General features: G+C 38.6%; 1 protein-coding gene across 2 annotated transcripts in view; it reads right to left on the bottom strand.

The window, feature by feature from the left end:
* MSH3 (mutS homolog 3) overlaps positions 1 to 16,073 on the bottom strand; it is a 113,588-nt gene that overhangs the window by 96,949 nt on the left and 566 nt on the right. Inside the window, exons 2-8 of one of the 2 annotated variants that reach the window (XM_040540627.1) lie at positions 15,274 to 15,397; positions 14,044 to 14,264; positions 10,519 to 10,722; positions 9,207 to 9,323; positions 8,338 to 8,455; positions 6,904 to 7,049; positions 5,748 to 5,914 (exon numbers count right to left, since the gene is read on the bottom strand). In XM_040540627.1, coding sequence (XP_040396561.1) covers positions 5,748 to 5,914; positions 6,904 to 7,049; positions 8,338 to 8,455; positions 9,207 to 9,323; positions 10,519 to 10,722; positions 14,044 to 14,264; positions 15,274 to 15,397 — 1,097 coding nt within the window. Of the gene's footprint in view, positions 1 to 5,747; positions 5,915 to 6,903; positions 7,050 to 8,337; positions 8,456 to 9,206; positions 9,324 to 10,518; positions 10,723 to 14,043; positions 14,268 to 15,273; positions 15,398 to 16,073 lie in introns of both variants that reach the window. The other variant, XM_040540626.1, reaches the window with a different exon arrangement.

Here is a 16,073-nt window from a genome sequence, read left to right as displayed (position 1 = left end):
GAAAGCCAAAATACATCTCTTTTTCTTGATTTCTGACATACTACAATTGGCAGGCAGGATGAAGGAACAGCAAGCCAACAGCCAACGACCCCCCTACCAAGCCACAGCTAATGACCGTGCTGGTAAGAAGAGATCATGCCAGGGCTGAATGTAGAGAATGAAACCCCTGTGGAGCAGGTACCTGAGAGACCACCTTGTGGGTGACTCTTTACTGTGCAGGTGGCTGAGCACTGGCACAGGCTGCCCAGAGAGGCTGCAGGGTCTCCTCCTTGTACATCTCCAGAAGCCACCTGGGCATGGTCCGGGGCACGCACCCTGCTCTGGGTGGCCCTGCTGGAGCAGATGAGCTCCAGAGGTGGCTTCCATCCTCAGCCATTCTGTGATGCTGTGACCCCACCTGACACTAAGTTAAAGGCAGAAGACACTGCCAAATCAGAGGGGGCATTCAGCACTTCACTGACAGTGTAAGCAGAAAGACCTTGAAACTGTACTTACAGAGGTCCTTAAATACAAAGAAAGAAAATGTGTATTGCATGTAATGATGGAAGACCAGCTATTTGAGGGATTCAGTCCCTGGGTAATTTGATCTTATCAGTGAATGGGCAGGATAATTTCCTTCTGAATGGATTTGAGGAGGCAATTCCAGGCAGCAAACTCCAGGCCGAAGGCAATGCTGCAGTATTGAAGTAAAAACAGAAACCTGAATGTCATAACCAGAAGATAAAAAGTCTTAGATATATTACAGGGCAACAAATAGCAGATCTAGCTGCAGTATAAATTAAGCAGCATATGATTAAAGCCTGTGTCAAAACTGCCTCCCCTACTACAGGCCCAACCTAATAGGAAGAAGACATCATGGTCTGCAAGCAGAGTAACATGAAAAATCTGGGGGCATGGACAAGAAGTTAGTTACCATACCATCCCTGTTTTACATTGTTGGCCAGATATCTGACAGAGCAGGTTTAAATAAAAAATAGTGAAACAGTGCAGACTTGGGTGGAATGATGCTTTGGAGCTCAAAGTGAAATACTTCTCAAAGAGTGACACAATAGAACATTACCAGTGTTTGCATAAAAAGGCCAAATGGAAAAAATGTAAGGAGAAGCTCTGGAGCATCTTAAGATTTGCTGGACAGAAGCAGAGCATTTTTCAAAGAAACAAAAGGTGGGTATGTGAGAAGACCAGGAGTGACTGAAAGGGAAATGATTTCATGAAGACCAGTACAGACCAACTTCTAATGCAGCCAGTGTTAAGGAGGTATTGACCCTTGACAAGGAAGAGCATGCAGTACAAAACATGGCATTCTCCTGTAAAAACATACGTATATATTTGCAGGGAAGAATCTTTTCTTTGTTTTCTAGAAAGAAGGAAACTAAAAGCGTTAAAATATTTTCCTTGAGCCAGGCCAACTCTTGCAAACAGATGTTACTAACGGCTCAGGAACAGAACAGTACCCGCCAGAACAGTTTGTTCTGAACCAGTTTCCATAGCCTACTTTTAACTTAAGGATTGCTTTTGAAGGAAGGCTCGCCACCAAAGCTGACCTGAAGTTCAGTGTCCTTGAATAGTATTTTCTAGTGATTATGTTTTATGGACAATGTTTCCCATGACATTGGCAAGAGGACCATTTCATTTACCACCTGAAACAGCAATAAACTGGAAGAAAATGAACATGAATCACGCCACACATTTAAAAACACTTGTTTCCATGAGTTTTAAAGTACCAAGGGGGAAAGTTTACACAGAAAAACATGTAACTTGCAAAAATATCTACAACACAAGTTAAACTATTTTTTAAATCTTACTAAGTTGGTAAATGAACACCAAAGTTTGATCCAAATGACTAAGCAAAATCTTTACAAAAAGAATCTAGCTTCTTTCAAACCAGTGGTAATTCAAACCTATTGATTTTAACGCTGAGACTTCTGCCCCCTCTCCCCCAGGAATGCAGTTTAAGTAAAGCAGCTTTGTACTAGCTGAATTAAAGTTCCACTCTATGAACAAATCATACAAACATCTAAGTATTTAACTTTACTTAGTGTTCATTACATTAATGTTTATGCCTAACTTGGACACGGAGCACTTCAGAACTGGGGCTGTATCTTCCATTTACTCTGCAAACTGCTTTCTTGGGTACAGCTCAAACAGCTGCTCTGAGATTGTTCTTCCTAAAACAGCTTTTCTGCTGCTTCAGTCATTTATTAACCTACTATAAAATTTGTTTAATTCTTCCCATTGCGAGACCCTGTTTTCAGCCACATATAAATATGTGAAAATATTTTCTCCACTGATCTGCAGTATTAGCAAACATTTACTATTGCTGCACTTCATAAAATTTCAAAAGTGAAGAAAGAGGCCACTTTCAAATGTGTATTTTTATTGACACTTTCATTTCTGACTCAAAATTCTTTACGCCTATTTTACATTAATGCATAGAAATAATTTCTAACATAATGATGCATTCCTTAGGCTTAAATACAATCTCAGTGATTATCAACCATATTAAGACACTAAAACACTTTCAGTGACTTATTTGGCTCTTGTTTCTAATAGAAACAAATTTAGAACAACAGTACCCTGCTCCTCAGCTGTTCTTTTATTTCTGTAATGTGTGTTCTTTTGATGCAAATTTGGCTGTGAAAATGTACACAATACCAAAATAGAAGCACCAGTAAATACTGTGAATGATTAGGTGAGTCTGGACATAGCTGTGGTGGCAACAAAAAGAGAAGAATAGGAAGAGGGAAGCACAGCCCCACAGAAGAAATATGCACGTTATGTACGTTTTATATTTGTAAACTAAAGACAGATAGACAAGTACACTGCTATATACTCTTCACATTTGGTCTTTTTATATTATTAAAAAGAGAGAGGGGAAAAAAAAAACACAGAAAGCAAGGAGATACTTCCAACGCTATCAATACAACTAGGCATTAAAACTGACCATGTCTGCTGCCATAAAGGCCCAGTCATTTATCTTGACAAGTTTTTCTTTGTTTGTTTTCCAACTATCTTTGAGCACACTCTGTACAGGAGACCTAGCCCACATCACATTGATCTAATATGCAATATCCAAAAGCAAACTGTCCCCCAAGTTACTCAGACAACTCCTGGTACAACTCTTACAAGACAGCTGCATACAGTCAGAAAGACTCATCTCTGCTCCCACCTGCTCCTGACCACTCCAAGCTGTCTGTCTGTTGGGACTGATTTTCTCTCCTATCCATACCCTGTTTTTGTTTTTTTTTTTTTAAACTTCACCAGTTTTCCACTACATTATAAACGCACAATGAGATGATATGCCTTCATGAAATACAAGATCCCAGTTCCAACGGGTTTAGTCAGAAAGGTCTTCTAAAAATTGGTAATGAAACCTCTCCCAGCTAACAGATGCTTCTTACAGGGAGTTATCAGAAAAAAAAAATGCAGACAAAGAATGAAATTCCAAGTTAATGCACAACTATAACTGAATACTTTAGACCATTCGGTATGTGCAACAACAAAACTAATACCTGTATAATAGCAATTATATAAAAACCAGAGCATAGTTCAAAGCAGAAGAAAGAAGAATACTGGAACCACTTAAATTAATACTAAATACTTCAGGGCCCTCTAGCGGTTAAATCTTTGACATGAGAAAATCGATAAACAAGTGGTTTAGATACGAGAATACCAAAGCATACTGAAGGAATGTGTTTTATTTTTTACCATTCCAATGTAATTAAAGACATTTAGACCAGCGAGTCACCTAGTAAGTTTTTGCGGATAGTTACCATAAAGGGGAAGAAAACCTATAAACTAACATCTGCTCACAAAATCAACTACTGGGATATATTTTTGGTTCTTAATAGAAATGAACAGTTACCATCTAACACCTTTAGCTGTGCATGATCAAAAAAAAAAAAAAACTACAACCGCTATCTCAAACCTACATCAGAACTTCCTTAGCATACAACTACTTGTTTCTGAGAAACGTGCTTGCTTTGTCTGTTTTTTACGTAACTTTGCTTTCTTCCAGATTCCACTAAATTCTCAGTACACAACACTAACAACAATGAAAAAAAGTTTTTCATCTTGGTGTATTTAGAAATATTTGGGACATGCTCCTCTGTAAGTATTTGCAAAAGGAACGTTATCAAAGTAACAGGAGTACCAGGGCAAAAATGTACATCTGTTGGCAACTGGAAAGTTTCTTCCTTCCTAATCTGATAGGAAGAATACTTCCTTTTTCTGTCCAAGTCTTAACAAACCACCGCACTGCAAGAAAACACACTGATGTTGCTTGCCCAGTACACCTACAGTCAGGCATCGACCTTTTCAACTCCTTATGGCTTTGCAGTCCACACAGGAGCTGAGTGAAGAGAAGACAAGAGCATACTTCACTACAAAAGGTAAGCATCGCTGTGCCACTGAACGATGCCGAATACACCACTTTCACAGGCCACATTTTCTTAAGATCCCTAACACCGACTTGCAAGCTTTCAGTCCCTCTTCCCACTCTGGCCTCTGGTACACTCATGCCCTTCAGAGCTGAGCATAGCAACATCTATGCGAGCTCCTACAATGTGCCGTGAAAGCAGACTGCCTACCCGCTACTTCATGTCAGCTTTTTATTTTTTTTCCTTGTAGAAGGAGACAAAGAAGGATTACGCTGGCAGGTGGGAAAGGAATGCCTGTGGAGCAGACTGATTAAGCTGATCAACTGTCTGCAGCATTAGGGAAAGCTACAAGATGGTGACACGGGCAGAGTTTAAGTGAGGGAGTCAAGGTAGAAAGCTGACAATCTGTCAGGTGGTTACCGTCCATGGGATGGTGATGCATTTGTCTGTCTTTACAATATGGGAAGTGCTGACATTTGTATCTTCCCCCTAACACAAAACTGTGCCTATACAATACATTCATTTTTCTTTGACTTTCTTTAGCTCCTATTTTGTTAACAGGTAAAAGGAAACATATTTCTTCTGATTATTTCACTCAAAATAGAAATGCCAAACTCTGTTCTGGTTCTCTACAATCAAGAGCTGTGTGGTTTAAAAAAAAATACAAAGCTGTTTTCCCACAAAAATTGTATCTGCAAGATTTTGAATGTTTTATTCCCTTCATCTGTCATGCTACAAATTATGTCCTATTTTGGCTTTATACCACAGTAAAACAAACATTGAAAACATTTAACCATTTTACCCTTGACACAAAGAGAACACAAAATATAAATGGATGATTGGTTACAGTACTTCCAAGCCTGTATTAAAATTCAAGATAGTGTAATAGCACAAGCAAAATAGAATACCAGTTGCAAAGTTTTTTTTAATATGTATTTACATTAATAGAAAAGAAATTTCATGCCATTTAGAGATATTAATACTATGACAAACAACAGCAGACACAGAGCACCACTTTCGCATCCAAAAGATGGGTGCATCAGCTCTGAAATAAAGCCAAAAAAACAACAAAACACGTGACTGGGAGTGTGGGATCAAGATGATCTAAATGAAAACAAAAAACATTTAGACCCGCTAATCTTTCACAGGCCTGGGACAGAAGCCCTGAATTTCAGTCTAAATACTAGTAAAGAATGAGTGTTCAGAACTCAGTAGGATCCAGAGGATTTTCAACCCAGCAGCAAACTACACACATTTTGAAAAGGGCTTTTAGGGAACTATACATCAATGCTTGCCTCTGGATATAAACCCCATCAATAGCTTAGATTTAATTAAAAACAAAAGAAAAAAAATCCCTATAGAACATACCTCATGGAGGTTATACTGTTGATGAGCTTTTCAGATTGATCTGACAAGCTGGATGGAAGTATTAGTTCAACTGGCTGCAGGCGCAAAAGCCGACTCTCTAATTCTAAGCGAGATGCGCAATCCCGAAAACTGTCAAAAACGACTTCTCCTGTAGTTGGTTGGACTGCCTGTCAAATAAAATAATATATACACATTGGGTATTTAAAGTTTCAGGGAGCATTTCAGTAACTCAAATTGTTAAGCCAGAAAGAAAAAAATTTTTATATAGTACAGAAGTTGCATAGCACCCTCACACTTAAAGGAAGTGGAAGATCAAAAAATGCAATTACGTTCTTCAAATCTATACAGTCGCAAGATCAAAAGACTATCACAACTTTGTGCTGGTAAATCACAACGATACCTTGGAAATGTAAACGTACTCTCGTTACCGTCAGTCCACCACTGCTCAACTCTTACTACTATTGAGAAGTATGCAAATCTACACAATTGGAAGCCTATGGAAGGTACATGCAATTCAGCATGGAAACTAATTGTCATATTGGCCCACGGTTTTTTTGCTCTCTCCCAGCTGCAGTGTGACATTCAAATGCAACTACAATCAAAATAATTTCAAATTAATGAACTATCAACAGAATGGGCTTCAGTTATCACTACGTTTTGCCAGTTAAACAGTTCTGGTTTCAATCTTTACCATAAAAGAAAATACAAAGTGTAAACAGTAAAAATAGAAACAGTCTCTTCCTCTATAGAAAGTTATTTTGTAGAGGAAAAAACTGCTCACATGCTTTAAAGTATTGTCCCTAAAAATGTTTATACTCGAAAGTTACTAAACTAACAGCTTTCTTGTATTTGGCTGAAACACAGCTATGTTTTCAAGCAATATGGCAGCAAAAAACTATCACTTATATTGCTATTCCTGCAGTATGAATATTGGGAATATCCAGCTATCAAGTCCAAACCTATTGTGTAGTTTTCAGCTATTAAGCCATCACAATTCAAACACAGATGATATCTTACCTATACTTGACCCTGTTATAAAACAAACAAACTAGAAAAAACAAAGCACAGAACAATCTTGAATATAGGAAGACAACCACTCACCCCTAAGGAAAAATATATTAAAAACCTAAAATATTCATTTCTCTGTGAAACTTACCATAATGCCTATAAGAACGTCACCCTTCCTTCTGTCTTTTACATTTTCTCCATTTTCACAAATACAGAGGAGGTAGTTATCAGGGACATCAGTTGTTACCTCTTCAACATCTACAGAATCGTCTAGCTTCAGCAAAGGGTTCACATGTATCAAGTGTTAAAAAAAAAAAGAAGCAGAACAACAGCATTGCACACAGATTTGTGTGGATTATTCAGAGGTCCTTCTAGATTTAAGTCCTTCTCAACTAAATTTTGTATTAGCCTGCTAGACTGAAGGTTTATTTTCCTTTTATTAGTTTAACTCCTGCTATCACTTCAGTGAATTTCAGATGACCGTCAGCAGGAGGACTGAAGTCAGTGGTTGTGTTCATATTACATGCAATTAAACGATGCAGATTTCATCAGCTCAGGCAAAGGCCATCTTCAACTATTTCTGTGGGTCTCCCTGTTCAAGGAAGAGCAGTTATGTCAAACGTTAAACTACCAACTGATGCTGCACATGGGCTGCTCACCTTAACTTCACATCTGCAAACCACATGCACCTAACAGAAAGAAGGAAATGCACTAACATGCAACAATTGAAAAACAAGCAATAGACTGACTTAAAAAAAAAGTTCACATCTTAGCAGGAACATTAGGTTAACTTCATTAGAAAGTTGTTGCATATCAGTCCACCATGTTGGGTCATACTGCTAAGCCTGCTTTCATCAGTTTGCCAGTCATTGCAAGAGAGTTTGTATGTACACTAGAAATCTACGTCAAAATCCTGGGACTATGTAATCTGCTTCCCTGATCTGTGCCCTAAGTGCAACCCGACAGGCATTAATCTAACAATCTTTTTAGCTCTCAGTATCTATTAAATACGAGTTCGAGATGTTACAGAAAAAACATGACAGAGACAAGGCAGAAGTCAGGAAAACAAAAACTGGAAGGAAACAAATTAAGAAAACAACTTCAGTGGTCAAAAGATGCTTTCATCTCCTTTTTGCTTTTTCTTTGTTACGACAGCCAGGAGTTAATTACCTAGTTTTATTTTTTTACAGTCTAGTGGTTTTAGTACCTTCTTTTCACTTAAAGCAAATTGTTGATACCAAACAGTGAATTCTTCTTCCTTGACAGTGTTATGAACTACTAATGCTGCAGTTCTCTGGTCAAACACAAAGCTGAAGATGAGACCTTCAGGAACACTGCAGACTTGGAAAGTCTAAAAACAACTACAGAAAACACAATCTCTGCTGTTTTACAACAAAACTAAATCCCTGAGTAAATTCTTTGTAAAGTCTGGATGATGTTTCATGACAACATAAAATTAAAGGGGTTTTATTCCCTGTCAGCCACTAAGCACCCATGTTCTGTCCACGTGATAACACTGGTTTTATAGTATCTCATACACCTATGATTAGATTCTGGAAACAAATTCATTTGAAAAGGATATCTTCTCCAATAAGTGTAGACTTTGTATAGAGAGCGGTCAGTTTCCGGCTGAAGAGAGAGCTTTTGTTTTCTCCAGCAGCCTTCAGCGCTGCAGTTTCCATTTGTTTTACTACTCCAACCTAAAGACACACAGAAAAGAAACAATATTAGCTCCTTGATTTTAAATGATTATTTTTTTTAATAAATTTGTTGATTTTTTAAGATGTGCAAACTGCAAGTGCATCATTAAAGCTGAATGGGAAGGGCAGAGGCTAGCATCAATCCTACTAACAAGATAAGGAAGCCACAGCCTTTTCTTTTGCTCTCTCTATCCTTTTCAAACTGCCCTCTCAACTTCTTCCTCTGTGCTTCCTGCCATATTCTGAAACAAATTAACTAGAGTTCATCACTTGCCAGAGAATGATTGCTGCAATCAATTTGAATTCAACAAGTCGTCTTCTGATAAGCAGAAAGAGGGAGGTGTCAATAGAAAGCCACAAAGTTATAGGGAAGGGAACAACAACAAACAGAAAGAGGAAAAAAATAGTATGGTCTGGGATGAGGAAAAACAAACAGAGTACACATATTTACCTTTACTAAGTGCAAAGGCTGGATAAAAAAATAACTAAAAGAACTGTTCCAGAACCGTTCTAGAAAAAATGAAGCTACTTTTCTTTAAAACGGCAGAGGAAGCTTTAATCAATTTGAATTATATGGCATTCACTAGAATAGAGAAATTGCAACAAAGGAAAAGTTAGCCATTTTACTCGCAGAAACACATACTAATACATTTCCAACTTCTCAGTTCAAATAAGACTCTGGTACAAAAACTGCAAGTTATTTCAATGCTATCCTATACTGAACAGCATTTAATTAAAAGCCAGAGATTACCTTATATCCTTTTGCTACAAGTCGTCGCACATGGACAAACAATCTGTGAGTTGGTATACTGGCAGTCATAAAGTTATGATCCTGATGACAATAAATGTTTAGCTCTTTAGCTGCAATCTGCAACGTACAAGAAAAAGAGTCAGACAGTAAGTAGTTCAGGTCATCCACACTAGCTGCAGTCACAACAGAACTTCCGTAAACACAAACGCATCAAAATGCAGTACAGGAGCTTGTTTCTATGACAATACCAATTCACATTTACAATGAGAAGTCCACTGTCAAAATGAAAACATGACAGGAAAAAGCTCAGCATGGTGGGTCCTTCACCTTCCTGTCTTAACATCTTGTTACAAACAGGGGCTTCAGTATCACAGACTTCACATCAGATTATTACATTGCACCTTCACCCTTCCCAAAGTGAGATAAATGACCCAAATAGAGCATGCATGGTTTCTGCAACGCAGCTCAACAAAATTTCAAATATTTTTTACAATACTAAAAATGCAGACAGAACAATGTTAATGATGCTAAGCTAGGTAATCAACTAAAATACTGAAACATCATTATCAAACAGAAGTGGAGGCTAAATATTTCTAAGAAAACGAAATTTGGTAAGAATTAATTAATTCCCAGTAACCAAGCAAAGAGAAGCTTCTCAGTGGTATTAAGTGAAATACCACAGATCAAAGGGTAAACTGATAGCAACCTTTTTGGCACAGACCACAGACAAAACGTGCATAAGCTATTTATGAACCATCACTTCCAAGTGCTGTTTGCTGTGAAGTATTTTCCAGTTCCTACAGATCTGGCATGTGTGGATGCAGCATCTGAATATGCTTCATAACTGAACACATGTAACATCATGTTATTTTCCGTGGAGCTGCATCCAAGATGTTCTCTGCACCCAGGCTGTATCGATTCATCTACTCTACATCATTTGCTTCACTGTCTTCAAATCTGAAATATTCCTAGTAGATCTTGATCTGTGTCGTGATAATGAATTCATCTGTAGAACTGCTTCAGCTTTAAGTCTGCCATGTAATTATTGTAGCACCCCATTATTAAGTTCTCAATATGCAGGACAGCAAACGCTACCTTATGATTACAAAATAATAGACGCTGTTTTGGTTAAAGTGTATGCGTAATGGCTAGTCTGACATTTAAGTATGCAGAGATTTTTCATCTTATTTTCAAGTACTAAAAACACTCATACAATTCATGCCCCCAGGAAGCCTCCTTCTGGAAGTGGCCATAGACCTACTACGACACTGACACAATGCAAGTATCTTTCCAAAATCCTGACAAAAATTACCTCTGCATCTTCTCCAAAGAAGCGGTATTTGTATCCACATTCCACACACAACACAGCATCTTTATACTGTTTCTTCATTTCTATGAATTGAAGTTCCAACGGAGTGTAAATGCTTTTGGTTCTCTTATTAAGATTTGCATCTGAAGTATTTTCATAGCTTTTAAGGGATGCGGAAAACTGACTAAGATCACAGCGTGACTCCTCCTGTAGATAAAAGATGGAAAAGAATAGTTAAGAATCATCAAATAAATTCATCACCTCTCAGACCCTGACTCAGATTCACAATACAGCTAAAGACTGCTCTTGCAGTAAATAGTCTCAGGAACCGCAACAAGAGTATTAAAGAAGTAATATAATACAGTTTATTTGGTATTAAAAGTTCATGAAAGAAAAAGATTTTCCATCAATTAGTCAACTTCTCTTATGACAGTTCTTAGACATTTCAGGTGGAAACCTCTCTCGTATCATGAGAACACATCAAGAGACATCCAGGCTGCAAAAACCTGGCAGTCTACACTAGCCACATTTTAAGAAAAGAATTACCATTCCAATTTACTGATGAGTAATTGCAGTGCAGACAGATTAATGATGTTTCAAAAATCCACAGTAAATCAAGAAATAAACCAACTCAGTACAAGTCTGTTTGCTGTCTCAAGCACCGAAACTATATTTCTTCTCCAGTCAGCACCATGCAAGTACAGCAAACATCCCAAAATTATTTGTTCTTAAACAGAAAATCTGTACTACAATTTCTAACCCCCTTAACAGTTAAGGCTTTGAGCCCACTTGCTCTACTGTTCACCACCTAGAATAACATTATGTAGCCTATGTCAGCCAAACAACTTCAGCTTTACAACTTTGTTTACTTCTGTATGGCAAGCATGGCGATGGATTCAGCCTTTTATTAAGTGCAGTGAACAACACCAATAAGTTGAGCTTCACTTCCATCAAAGTTCCTTCTAAATTACATCACAACATCATGTATTAATAAAATTGGTTAAAAAATAAATAAAATACAAAGACTACCTCTCCACATAAGTTTTTTAAGCACATGAGGGCACAAAACACGACTGATGAGACTATGCTGTGAGTTTCTGTATCTGGTAAGTTACATTTTCTAAAAAGTGCCCCATGTACATTTCAAGGAAGAAAGTCAAACAGGTGTTTAGGAGCAACAGTAACTAGGAAGAAAGATCATGAAAATCACACACACTGGGTCATGGGAACATAAAAGGACACAGTCACAAAACAATGGAAAAGAAAGAACAACTAGCTCTGATGTTAGCTGTGAATTGCAAAATTCCTGGAACTGCACACAGTCAGGGGATCACCCATTTGACAAGCCGACAACACAGCCTAGTGTTAACAGACAGGTACCATGCCTACAACTCAGATAGCATTAGAAGTCTCTACTGTAATCCTCGGCCTTTTATTGCAAGCTCTATTTTGACCCTCAGTCTTCAGCTGTCTTTGATCCAAGGTCTGTGCCAGCACAGCAGTATGACCTTGTCTCATCTTATAGAGAAAATCGTTGTGAGAAAGCATGTGAAATAAAGCTGTGAAAGAAAGTATGAAAAATAAAAACACACGTGGAAGTTGAGTTGTTGCAATGGTATTAAGTTAGCAGCTCAAGGAATTTGGCTGAAAAATGCTAACAGGAAAAGGTGATAACTCAAAGAAAAAAGCAGGACAGAAACATCCAAGATGAGCCAATCCAAGGAAGTGAAGACAGCCCTTCCCCATCTGACTGCCTGGCCAGCACAGACTCAGCATGTGTCATATAAAGAAAAACAATAGCAGTGCTTTGCCAGGCAGGTCATGAGCCCTCGCTATCTAGTGAGCATATGAAGTAATAAATGATTGCTCTTTACTTTTCCTTTGCATACACCTTGCTTGCACAGTCTCTCTGGAAGTGGTTAAAGCTGCCTTGTCATCTAGGAAGGGAGAGGTAAACTGCAATCATCATTTCATGTACAACTACCAATCGACTGGAATCACATGCTGTTTGACTACAAGCATCCATGGATATGAATATGCAGTGGCAATACCACTATAAAAAGCACACAGGTGTTACTGCATTGGAAGCCACCTCTGGCGTAGGAAGGCAGCAATACTGCACCAGCTGATACGTGGAAGATTAACAAACACATCTGTTCAAAGACAGAAGCCTGATTCTGCAGAAACATCCATCCACCTGATGCCTACAGCTTGGTGGAAGGAGGGTTACACCTGCCTTTCCTGGCCAAACACACACCTCTACTGCAGTTACTGTAGCACACACATTTTTAACTGTTTATCTGTGCCAGGCACATATTGTCTCCAATGCTACTGATGTCACAAAGAGATAAGTATTTTACATGCTTTTTTCACACACGGTATGTGTAAAACATATTTTTATAGTTCCTGCATCCAGAATTGGTTCCCACACAACTGTGAGAGATGCTATGGTATATTCTTTACATTAAACTAACAGAGGCAGCGTCTGGTGTCAGTGTAACCGGATGGACAGCAGGTCAGAAATTGAGAACTGCCAGACAGACAAGGGTTTGGAAAAGAGAGGAGAAGGAAGCACTTATCTGTATTCACCATCTGACCACAGCTGCACAATCCCGCATCACAACATAAATTTATTGCAACAAGCCATTCATTTCACTCTTCTTCTTTTGGTCTGGCGTTCACACAACCCAGACACCACAGTTTTAAGATTACAACCTCGAGACAGGAAAGGTCAAATCAGCTGTATAACCTTCTGCACTGCCACCAGACGTAAAGCTTAGTTAAGGAACAGTTTACTCCCAATGCAACAACAATGCAGTAAGCGTAAAAGAGCCTTTTAGGGCCTGAATACTTCAAGCTGAGCAAGATGATCCCAAAAAACAAGTAGCCAGCATACCAAATGCACAAAGGTTCCCCTGAACGTGTTCACTCAACTCACCCACAATTAAAGGAGAAGCAAGATACTCTTTTACTCCTACTGACTTGTATTTTAGGTATCATTACAGTAAGTTTTCATGGGAACTACCTGTATCTTCTGCACATGAAAAGAAAAACTAACGCATTTAGTAGATAGAGCTACTAGCAACTGAATTAAGCTACATCTCAGCAAAAACTCTGATTTATATTTTTGCAAAGACATCTCGTAGGAATTTTACAGCCCCTGTCAGAACTGGTGGAACTGAAAGAAAGCCAAGCAAAGGACCACACTGAACATTTGTTACTACAATATTGTAGGTTAACATGTAATTAGAGACACGCTGCCAGTGTTTATGCTCTCTAGTCGCTGCTTACTAACATGATGCAATATTTAATGATACCTCTGAAGAGCTGCGAGAGCCATTCTGCTCACTGTGCTAAGAGTTCCAGGAAAACATCCACACACAAACACTGGTCTATTGTGTGGTGCTAAACTATTTACTGACAGAAAACAAAATACTTAAAATGTAAAAGGAATCTTGTGCCTAAGCTTTCTTTTTTAAACCAGAAAAAAAAGTCATCTACACAGCACCAGACCACAGCTCTACATACCTTCTGAGCAACCTTTGGGTTAGTGTCCCCACACTGAAGAGGGCTTTTCAATTCTGGACTTCTCCCAGTAATACTGGGACACTTTTCCAAACACATCGATTGTTTCTCCCGAAAACTATCCTCCCGGACTCTGTTACATTGCTGGTCTGAATCACTGCAGAATTCTCTCAGTCTGTCTAGAGTTTGCAAACATATCCCGGGCTTTTCACACTTCTGAGGTTCTTCTTCAGTAAAAATACATAACAAAAAAAAATTGATTAGCAGATTATTTTCTAAAACGTCTATTAGAATGACATCAATAAGTAGGGAACTCCAACTTTTTGCTTAGTCTCTCTCTTCCCTCTCCTCTCCCATTGCTTTCATTCTGCCAACCTGACAGAATTGTGCATGCAAGTAACTTGGTTATATTTTCTGGAGAGTCAATATTCCTCACTTGTATGCTTCTTCATATATGGAAAAAGAAGCAAAATTATTTTCTGAACTGATAACTGCAGAGCCACAAAACTAGCCAAGAATACTGAGAGATGAGTTATATTTTTCAGCATAGCTTTTATGCAGACAATGTTGTCAGATGATGGTGTCCCTTACTGATAATTCAAACCACCACACCCACAAAACTGAATATAATACCTACTTAAAAAATATGTAGAGGACAACTCTTTCACAAGAATTGTAAGTGTAATAAAGTTTACATTAGCTGACTTGTTTTTCTGCTAGCATCATTTGTTAAAATCTTGGTTCAAAGCCAGATGCAACACAGGCATTTTTAATGTAATCAAGTAGCTGACATTTCATAGTTCAGGGCACTGCATTGGAACTATTTACTCTGAGGTGGCCTTTAGGTACCTCAGTCACAGGCCAGGCTGCAAGCAGCTGTCAGGTGCCAGTCAACCTGCAGGCCGAGTCTAAAAGACAGACTGGTAAACCAACACAGAGAAGGAAGTTGTAGCATTTCTGCCAGGACTTCACCAACTAAACGACTTGTCAAAGCTGAGTCAGTTCAGGGGGCTTTGCAGAATAATTTCAGAGCAAGGCTCAAACACCTAGCTCGTGAACCACAAACATGTGCTTTAAAAGTACAGGTAGTACGCTCACAATGGCTCTTCAAAGATACATCTTACAATCAATAGATGCTTCCTATAATATCTGCAGAAAATTCTTTTTACGTTTGACAATGAAAAACTGTTTATTGAATATAAATTCTTGAAGTCTTGTTTACAGTCAACTCACTTTTACCCTGAGTCTTCAGTGGGTTAAAGATGTCATCCATGGTACTCTGTCGTGCCTTGGTCTTCTTTTCACATGGTTCATTGTTTTCAGACGATGTTCTTCTTTTCGGGCCAACTTCAGAAGCCTGAAACAGAAATTAAATAGAGAAATTCAGTTACTTTTTTTCCTTTTCCAATCCTCTATGAAAGACAACAATACACCTGAGAACTTCATAATAAGACAATGCAAAATACAAACTAACTTATGACATACAAAATCCTTAACTATTTTAACAATCTACATTTTTGTTTATAAAACAGTTCTAACATGCAAGGCCCCAAGAGTGAGAAAAACAGTGTACTGTGTGAACAGGCTGGCAGTTGTGCTAAAAAAGGAACACTTTGCAGCTACAAGGGCTTCAAAAGGCAGCTTAGAGCTACGTCTGTAGCAGAGAACTGAACGAGCATTTAAGCCTTCCTGTCACTCCCCATACTATCACCCTGTGTGTGAATCAAATCTCATCTGTAAACCCCAGTTTCCATAGCTCAGTCCCTTCTTCTGGGCAGATGCTGGCTCTACTTCTAGAGTAGATGCTCTACTTCCCAAGGCCTCCAATCTGATGGTGGAAGAACATATTCACTACACCACGCTGGAAGCCCTTGTCCCCCAAATTTAATTCCTAGGCGTGAACACCCATCATCACCCCGGGTGGGTATAAAATACAGTACTTTTGACTGCTTCTCCATGGGTGTCTTTTGACAGACGCGTGCTTTTAACACTTTGTGATGGGAAAATTCACCGATTTACGCCTGTTCCCCCGT

This window comes from Cygnus olor, chromosome Z, assembly GCF_009769625.2.
Source record: "Cygnus olor isolate bCygOlo1 chromosome Z, bCygOlo1.pri.v2, whole genome shotgun sequence".
Taxonomy (NCBI): domain Eukaryota; kingdom Metazoa; phylum Chordata; class Aves; order Anseriformes; family Anatidae; genus Cygnus; species Cygnus olor.
Note: the sequence above shows the minus strand (reverse complement) of the source record. Positions and strands in the feature narration are given on the sequence as shown.